This window comes from Ctenocephalides felis, unplaced genomic scaffold (genome assembly GCF_003426905.1).
Source record: "Ctenocephalides felis isolate EL2017-DRISC unplaced genomic scaffold, ASM342690v1 CF-g0.4_SCAFFOLD_03571, whole genome shotgun sequence".
NCBI lineage: Eukaryota > Metazoa > Arthropoda > Insecta > Siphonaptera > Pulicidae > Ctenocephalides > Ctenocephalides felis.
In genome coordinates this window covers 44,554,488-44,565,109 of record NW_020539725.1, presented here as the reverse complement: position 1 = coordinate 44,565,109, position 10,622 = coordinate 44,554,488, and the positions used below count along the sequence as shown (strand labels likewise).

The 10,622-nt window shown below is 28.5% G+C and overlaps 2 protein-coding genes across 2 annotated transcripts in view; one reads left to right on the top strand and one right to left on the bottom strand.

Moving 5' to 3' along the window:
* The window catches only part of LOC113386825 (acyl-protein thioesterase 1-like), an 87,764-nt gene extending 78,792 nt beyond the window's left edge, over window positions 1-8,972 (bottom strand). Inside the window, exon 1 of the mRNA XM_026624588.1 lies at window positions 8,768-8,972. The gene's annotated coding sequence lies outside the window, so the exon portion shown is untranslated. The remainder of the gene's footprint in view (window positions 1-8,767) is intronic.
* On the top strand, window positions 6-1,787 carry LOC113386110 (TBC1 domain family member 24-like; the record flags this gene model as incomplete). Its single annotated transcript, XM_026623916.1, is given in 5 exon segments — window positions 6-110; window positions 1,107-1,196; window positions 1,198-1,234; window positions 1,237-1,333; window positions 1,630-1,787. Coding segments are annotated over 5 exon segments (471 nt in total), but the record flags the coding sequence as incomplete, so codon positions are not given.
* Window positions 8,973-10,622: the final 1,650 nt, after the last annotated feature.

Sequence of the window (10,622 nt, the reverse complement as noted above, 5' to 3'; positions counted from 1 at the left end):
CAATTTTACTTTATACGACAGAAGAACATGGGTGTTCTCTTACAACGTTCTATTTCCGAGTCGAACAACATGAACCGACGTTACTAATGATCAAAACATGTAATAACGAGGTATGTTTTTATTAAAAAAAACTTATATAATAATAGAAATTTGAGAAATTATATCATACTTTTTATATAAAATATGCGATGACGCAACTTCAAAAAATACATATTTAAATGAGTGCATGTTGCAAAAATTTTATGTACAATACTAGCAAAACAATTATTTATATTATGGAAATGAGTAAATTTATAAAAGATAATTTCCATCTGTATAAAAATATATTAAAATTTATTGATTACAAAACTCTAGAAATGCCATGACATTTTGTTTTTATAAAAATCCAAAAACAATGCTCAGTGATTCCCACATACTCCCCGCTCAATGTTGATCTCAAGCCAGTTCGAAAGGTGATCAGAAACACGTTGTATTTATTTGATGGGAAGATCGATTGTAGGAGTGTTGTGAATTTGACATCCCTTGTTTGATATGACCTGAAGTCTTGGCATAAAAAATAGGCCGGTGAAAAACTGGTAGTCAGAACTAGTTATGGTGTCAGCGATGAGTAGAGGTCTGGACATACTGAATAAATATACCGACGGAAGTCCGGTGCCGGGCTTGTAAACGCGTTAGCCCTGATGACCGAGGACTGGGCGTACTTTTAGGGTAGCCAATGGAAGACCAGTGATTAGCGCGTTGCACCAGAATCTATATTTGTAAATTCATGATCCGCGCATATTTGCATCTTCATTTCAACGTCGTCGGTCACCAAATATGTATAAAGAAATTTGCATTGTATAAAAATATATTAAAATTTTTCATTACAAAACTCTAGAAATGTCACGACATTTTGTTGTTATAAAAATCTAAAAACAATGTTCACCTGATTCCTACAATATTTATACTTTGAGAAACCGAAAATAAAAAAAAAAACCAGTTTTGACTTGTTTTGACAATGAATGCTTGAAGTCTGAAATTGGGGAACCTGGGATAATTAATTGAGCCTAAAGAATATGAACTTGTACATAAAGGTTTAATTGGGTTTAATATTATTTTTCTTATAGGTGTTTGGTGCTTACTGTTCTTCCCGTTGGTATGAGCGCAATATGAAAGATGATCGAGGAAACAGACAAGCTTATTTTGGAACGGGAGAAAACATTTTTATTTTCATTATATCCAGAACGTGCCAAGTATCCTGGGTAGGAATGGGAAGTGGTGACAAAGAGTCACTTGGCCATGCTGCTGAACTGTTTATGGCAGCCGATTCGAAAATGATCACGATCGGCGGAGGGTAAGTCTAAATTAATAAGAATTTTAAAATAAACCACTTCTCATAGGCCTATAATATTATGAAATGTACTTTTTGACTATCAATTATTTCACTATGCAAAGTTTTATCAAAATCCCAGAATAGTAAACCTGGGATCAACCCCAACTCAATCGATTCATGATAAAAACAATCATAGCTCACAATAAATATATTTTTTCTAGTTACCTAGCTTTTCAACAACAATAACATGTACTATATGCTATATCCAAAGAAATATAAGGTTCAATTATTATTTATATAATTATTTCTATTTTCAGGCAAGGGCAAGCGATTTGGATGGATGAAAACATTCGCTTTGGCAAAACCGATCATTGCCAAACATTTAACAATCCCCCACTGTGTGCAAGTGGTGATTTTGAGGTTCGAGTTTTGGAAGTCTATGGGTTCTCTGGAGCATGAGATTTGTAATTATTTATTGAAGAGTTATGAAGAAGAAAATTGTAAATATATTTAAATATATTATGACATATGTCTGTGTGGAACATTTATATAGTCTTGTGTAATATTGTTATCTTTCGATATATTATGATACCTATTTTGAATTCCGCATGAGTACAACAATAGGTCCTCATAATACATCATAATAATTCTATTAAATAATGCTATCAGCATTATTATGTTATTTCAATGTATATTGTTTGCAATTATTGTATTGTGTACATAGATATCTATGATCAATGTTTATCTACTACTAATTTAGTTTTAAAATAATTATTATGCCTATATATTTGATGTCTGATAAATTTTTAGTCACTAGGTAGCACTAAGTAGGAGTTATAAAAATAATTATCGTGATGTTATTCGACTGTTGATTTGCGATTAAAATAATGCATAAATATATTCGTTATTTGTTATTAAATACAAGTTTTTAATATTAAAGTGCGGCGTATCAAAAATAAACTATTCCAACTAGCTAAATTTAAACTAACAAGTCATCAGTGAAATCAGAAATTTGATTCTAGCATCAACATACAGCTCACGAATATCAGAAACAAGAGCTGAGATTATGAACACATTCAATTAAGAAATATATACACATATAAACACTTTAAATCAAAACTATTGAATTGAATTGAAAACATGAATGTTTAACATGTTACTCTTAAAATATTTTGGGTGTGCTGATAAAATGTATATTACTGTCAGTATATCACATGATCATGGTTAAATCAGTATTTTCATTTGTTCATATTTCAATACTCTAATTTTTACAATAGTCATGAATATGTGATCACATATGTGGATTTTGGATTTTTCTTATTGTTTTAAAAACATTGACTAGTAGCATTCATTTTATCAGCATATCATTGAAAGGATGGCATATATATCAAGTATGTTACAGTATTTTTAATCACAGCCAATCAAATTTTATACCTCAAATAAATTTCACAAATTATAAACTGGCAAAACTACCATAAGATCAAAATAGTTATATAAAAAAGATATTTTACTTCTCGCAATTGTAATGGGTATTTAACAGCATCCAAAATCTACTTCCGATACTTTTTTATTTATTGTAAAGATTCATTTTGATTAAAATTAAATTTATAAGACATCCGAGAATTGCTTTGCATTGCATTGCATTACTTCTTGGTAAAGAATTAATTCATTACTCAATATCTTTTTTTAGTAAGATTTATTTCTGTTAAAGATTTCAGATCGAATTACATAAATATTCAGTAATGAGGTTAAATAAAATGATTTGAACTAATTAAAAAAATGTTGAATACCTTATTCAAAATCTATTTGTGCACAAATTTATAATATTGTTAAAGAGAAGAGCAATGAATAAATACACTCATGTAGAATTTCTAAAAGTCATTAGTTAGTAAATCTAAATAAAATTTTCTTTACGAAAAATCATCAGATTTAAAACAACATTAGAGTTATTGTATTAGTTCAATGTTTTGTTTAACAGTCATTGGGTTATTTTTTCCTATTGAATGCAATTTCTTATTGTTAGATATTGCCACATTTTATTCATTAAGAGAACAATCTTAAAGTGTTATCAATCATAAATATCTACCGATATGGTTAACCCATATAATGTTATAAAGTTAGCAAGAGAATTTTGATAAAAAAACTAAATCGAATAAACATAATTGAATAGTCATTTGCTAATCGATTGATTATAATAGCCATCACTTGCTAATAGACCGATGACCACAAAGTATTTATAAGTTGTGAGTTGTGATATATCCATGTTAAACTATTTAGAATTCTAGAATCAAACATCGACCAATGCATTGTAAATTCGCCAAGGTTGTGACTACATTCTCATATGGTCATTTTGGCTGAACGCTGATTTTTATTAATTAATTTTTAATTCAGGACCCATTAAAAATATTCAATTAGTTACGTGGTTCAACCGATTCTGTATTAATAGATGTGCTTGATTAATTAATTGAATGTCTTTCATATAAGGTTTTACTGAAAATGCACAAATATTCAGCCTTTTTCTACATACTCCCTATTTATTGCCAAAGTTTATATTTGTACAGAGCCGCAACGTGAACGAATGTTTAATAATCAAAAATGCACTGAAAGTGTTGCTCATGTATCAATTATGAAGTGATTAGTTTAGAAAAGTATATGAAAACATATCTAAAATTATTATATTCTCTGTGACTACGCGTTTATCATAGGTTTAATTCAAGTATAAATTATTGTAAACATTAGTATTCAAACATCGCAGTCATATTAAGCATTCTGTATAAATGTCTAGCTTCAAGTCTATGTAGATATTTATTCACACGAAATTTGTAATATGTAGTTGACTAGAAAATATAAATCAATTATAATATGTTCATTTTGTTTTAATTTTAATTTTGAGAACAGTTTTGTGCAGTCAGAAACGATTCATGACGATTATATTCGTCAATCGAGAATAAGTTACGCAGTTAAGACATCAGATGAAGAACAGTGGATTATTTTATAAAATTTAAAATTTCTTCACATAATTTACTAATTAGTATTTAGTAAATTATATTATAGTAACTCACGCATTGAACAAAAAATGTAATAAATTCAATTAAATTAGTAAGAATTTAAATTCTTGTGTAAAATGATACCCTGCAAAACAGGATATTATAAATAATGAGATTTGCATTGAATTTTTTTAGTTTCAAATTTATGGTTAACATATAAAAACCGTTATAATGTTAATTATCAATTATAATTATAATTAATTATTATAATTATGTTTCAATCACATAAATTCATTTCAAACTGTTCACTAATTCCCGGTAGAAGTTTGTATTTTCGCCAGAAAATCCGGTTTTCTAATTTTATGTTTTCTCGACGTTTCAAGTCATTCTGAATCGTTGGAGATCAACATTGGAAAATGTATGTGTGTATGTAAACCAAAACATCAACTTTTCGTCGGCGGTTTCTCGAAAACGTTTGCGCCGATTTTAAAAATATAAAAACCTCTTGATACTTTATGAGGACAATAGAGCTCACAAGGGCAATGCATGTTTGCTTTTAAAAAATGATTAATTCTTAAATTATTTGTTAAAATTAAGTAAAATGTTTGGCAAATATGCATGAAATTGAAGAATTTGTAATGGCTTCTCATATTAGGATGCCCTACAACAAATCGGGATACTTATAAAGGGCTTATAAAAAAGGTAATCATACATCCCGGTCTGGACGGAACGTTCCCGGATTTCCGCCTTGTGTCCCGGGTTGTTTCGGTTTTTCGAAAATTAAAATTAAAATTAACAAAAATAATTAAAACGAACGAAGAAGTGCTATTTTTTTAAAGCTCAAAGGAAAAAAATACATAGAAACAAAAGTCAGTAATTTTGATTAATAAAAAATGATTCATATAAAAGTCTAAGCTCTCTGTCGAAACTAAGTTGCTGCTATATAAATCAATTATTAAACCAATCTGGACCTACGGAATTGAGCTCTGGGGATGTGCTTACAAATCTAATATAGCTATAATGCAGAGAACTCAGTCAAAAATTTTACGTACAATTCTTAATTCTCCGTGGTACGTGACAAATGAAACCATTCACAGCGACCTCAACATGAAAACGGTGCAATTAACGTTCAAAGAATTCAAGGAAAAATACAAACGCAAACTGGACTCACATTCGAACCCATCAATAGAATAGTTGACATTACTCAACCTTTTGGCATAAGGAGATTGAAACGACAATGGCCTTTAGACTTAGTCTTAGATTAGGTCTAATATAATATTATCATATTAATTGTTAAACTGAGAAGTTCTCATTGGAGTTCTTCTTAGGCATCACTCATAAATATTGTCACTTTAGCTCATAGGAATCTTTATGTATTTCTGATTGCTAAATAAAACTGAGTTAAAAATGTATCTTTAAATAGCTTTTGTTATTTTATACACGCAATGGATTGCCTGACTAAATAGTCAATATAGTTAATTCCAAGCTTCTAAAAAGGTCGGTTTCCATATTACGCGGTACGCACTCACCGCGTTAACGGAGGGTTGACTATAACGCTACCCTGCATGCGAAAAATGCAGGCGCATCGTCGATGGGGCGCCATTACGAGATTCGGATAATAAAATATGTTATCATACATAATTTAAATATGATTTTTTTTCAAATATATAACCTATAGAATACTTAATAAATAGTAATTGAAAAAATAACGTACTTTTTCATATAATTTCAATGTCAAAGTGTTAAAAAACAGAGGAGGCCTTAGGGAAAAAATGGCTTGCGGGCACTGAAGACCCTATATATAAAGCGAGAGGTTTTTTTCAGATGGTGAAATATTATGATAAAGTTGTTCTTAGGAATCCATCCTATAATTAAAACGATTTTATTGTAGAAAAATGTTTTCATTGTAATATCATACGTTTCGTGTCCTGATTTGATCCATCTTCAGTGCATACAGATGAATTAAAAAGAAACAAAAAAAAAACACGAAAAGATATGAACACCAATTGATATAACAACAAGTTATATGTCAATTTTTATTAAACAAATAATGAAACAAAATAAAACAATTAAACAAAATAAAAATAAAATAATACTTTTCTTTTTTAGAAAAAGCTCTTTTCAATAAGATATGTTATTTGTGTGGAGTTTGTTTTACAAGTGAACTTGTAAAAAGTTGATTTGTAAAACAAACTCCAAATGAATAACATGTCTTTATGAGAAGAGCCTTTTTACTAAAAAAAAAATTAATATTTTATTTTTATTTTGTTTAACTTAATATTTATTAAAAATTGTCATATATATAACTTGATGTTTTATATGAATTGGTGTTCATATATTTTCGTGTTTTTTCTCTTTAATTTATTAGTATTTCTCTTAAATTTATGAAGATGGGTCAAATCAGGACCCAAAACGTATGATATTACAATAAAAACATTTTTTTACAATAAAATCGTTTTAAATATTGGATGGATGCCCAAGAACAACTTTATATATATATATATATATATTGAAATGAATAAAACAGCCAATGCGTCGAATGTAAACAATTTAATTTATTTTTTATACGTTTCGAGACTAGATGTGTCTCATCATTCAGCTAAAAGAAATTTACAATATAAAGAAAAGGTTTCAAAAAAATGAATTTATACAATGGAAAAATTAATTGAAAAAACAACAAATTATACACACCAGATCAGGAAAAACCCACTTTACTAAAACATTTTACAACACCACAATCACATGACACTACTGTAGGAAAACAAAAATAATTTACGAAAAGACCGAAAAAGGTAGATGTAAAAATGTATAAAATACATAATTATTTGTTTTCAAAGCATAGCAACACGAATGGACTAAGAATGCGTCGAGAGACGTGTAGACGGCTATGCGACCAACACGCGTGCATGTGGGAAGGGATATCAGGGGTGTAGTATGGCGTCAGATTTACAGAAATTAATTATATTTTGATAACTTTCTGAGAGTAAGCTAGAAGAACTGCGTTTGTTAACACAATTAGAATGTAAAAAGATGAAACATGATTCGGAAAATCTTCTAAGGTCTACATTTTTTTCTTTATATAAAATTATAGGATGGTCAGTATTAAACGAATGTTTGAAATAATAATGTGCTCAGAAAACATTGTTTTAAATTGTCTAGGGTTTTTTGAATTATAAATATGTTGATTCATTCTCTGCTAATGTATTGGGAACTTTCACCGATATAACAACTGTCACAATCTAAACAATTAATTTTATAAACGGCATCGGTGATTTATTAAATTTATATATTATAAAATTAATTGTTTAGATTGTGACAGTTGTTATATCGGTGAAAGTTCCCAATACATTAGCAAGAGAATGAATCAACATATTTATAATTCAAAAAACCCTAGACAATTTAAAACAATGTTTTCTGAGCACATTATTAATTTCAAACATTCGTTTAATACTGACCATCCTATAATTTTATATAAAGAAAAAAATGTAGACCTTAGAAGATTTTCCGAATCATGTTTCATCTTTTTACATTCTAATTGTGTTAACAAACGCAGTTCTTCTAGCTTACTCTCAGAAAGTTATCAAAATATAATTAATTTCTGTAAATCTGACGCCATACTACACCCCTGATATCCCTTCCCACATGCACGCGTGTTGGTCGCATAGCCGTCTACACGTCTCTCGACGCATTCTTAGTCCATTCGTGTTGCTATGCTTTGAAAACAAATAATTATGTATTTTATACATTTTTACATCTACCTTTTTCGGTCTTTTCGTAAATTATTTTTGTTTTCCTACAGTAGTGTCATGTGATTGTGGTGTTGTAAAATGTTTTAGTAAAGTGGGTTTTTCCTGATCTGGTGTGTATAATTTGTTGTTTTTTCAATTAATTTTTCCATTGTATAAATTCATTTTTTTGAAACCTTTTCTTTATATTGTAAATTTCTTTTAGCTGAATGATGAGACACATCTAGTCTCGAAACGTATAAAAAATAAATTAAATTGTTTACATTCGACGCATTGGCTGTTTTATTCATTTCAATATGTTTCAACGTCGAACAAAAAATCATCAAAATATATATATATATATATATATATTAAAATCATTGACTTAGGAAGAACAATGCTCAAGAAAGAAAAAACGCACGTAATCTTTATTCCGACTTTTTTCAATGGCTGACTTCCATTTGGAAAAAATAATAAAATGTGAACAAATACGTAATTTTCCGTTTTGACATTTCAATAGATTTACATTTCAACAATTCTGACGAAAGGCGACATGCCCTTATAACTTGTCATGACTAATGTCATAATAATTATTATATTGTCTAGGGTCATAACTAATTCGACTAACAACAAGAACAATTTAATTGCTATCGACTCGTTAACTTTTCTATAATTAAAACATCAGCATTATAATTGAATCATCAATAAGAATAATAAAATAAATAAGAACTTATTTGACTTACCAAAATTCCTCCCCTGAAGTGCGCGGTTGTCCTTTCTTATAACTAACACACCATGTTGTCACTTCGTTAACGTCGTAATAAATTTTAGATAGTAAATAATTTAAAATCACACTTATTCACTAGGCTTTAGACAAAATATTATTATTTCTACTAATATTCGCGTAAGCAAAAATTAAAAATAGTCGAGCAACACTTTACAGGTTAGATCCGCATAACCGAAATCACATAACTGATCGACAGAATCTAATATTCACGTGCTCCGACCTAACAGTAGGCGGCTTAGAGAGGGATGCAAGATGTGCAATAATTTTATATTTGATAAAAGTGCATAGTTAGATTATCAAATCAAAACATCCATCGATACATACATTCGCAATTGTATTGCTATTGATGTTTACATTTGAAAAAATGCTGCTGGTATTCAAGAAATAACAACGATCATTAAAATCGATTCTTTTATGGTAGATTCCTTTGTACTTTTATAGCACTTTTATTTTATAACTATTAAATACAAATTATTATAAACTATTAGAAATCACGTCACGGATGATGGTCAGGATTTTACTTCACGTTTAAACTGTCAGGATTACCAATAGCCAACAGCATTGAAATGAGAATTAAAGTATAGTAATATAATGGTATAATAAATAAATAGTATGAAAAATTATATACAGTCTAAACTATTAGTAATTACTTTACGTTTAAACTAAACTATACAACTCTAAACTATTAGTAATTACTTTTCCTTATGATAGTGTAAAAATAAATATTAAACTGCCAGTGTTACCAATTATCAACAATATTGAAATGAGAAATGAAGTATAAAAAAATATAATCGTATAATAAATAAATAATATAAAATATTATATACAGTCTAAACTATTAGTAATTACTTTACGTGTGATGGTGTAAAAATAAATATTCAACTGCCAAGGTTACAAAATGTCAACAAGATTGAAATAAGAAATGAAGTACAATAAGTAAATATTATAGCATAGTAGTATAATAAATTAATAATATAATAAATTATATAAAGTCTAAACTATTAGTAATTACTTTCCCTTATGACAGTGTAAAAATAAATATTCAACAACTTGTCAACAACATTGAAATGAGAAATGAAGTATAATAAGTAAATATTATAGCATAATAGTATAATAAATAAATAATATAATAAATTATATACAGTCTAAACTATTAGTAATTACGTACTCTAAACTATTAGTAACTACTTTTCCTTATCATAGTGTAAAAATAAATATTCAACTGCCAGAGTTACCAATTGTCAACAACATTGAAATGAGAAATGAAGATCAATAAGTAAATATTATAGCATAATAGTATAATAAATAAATAATATAATAAATTATATACAGTCTAAACTACTAGTAATTACTTTATTTATGATGTTGTAAAAATAAATATTGAACTGCGAGGGTTACCAAATGTCAACAACATTGAAATGAGAAATGAAGTATAATAAGAAAATATAATAGTATAATAGTATAATACATTAATAATATAATAAATTATATACAATCATTCCTCCGATAATGCAGTATTCTAGAAACCTGGTTTTTCGACTACACGGAGCTGAAGTTGCAACATCCTTTCGATAACACGGAGTATCGTGTATAACACGATTTTTGTTCAACAGCCTATAAGTTCCTTCCGCGAAACCTGCTGATATACAACCAACTGGATATCGTACGAATACTAATTTGTACTAATTCTGAGTTTTTCACGATTCCCAAACAACGTGATAGCCATTTTCCATAGAACGCACTTCGCGTTATTGGAAGGTTGATTTGTTTGAAGTCATATCGCATTAGATTTCTTACTTATAATTGCTACA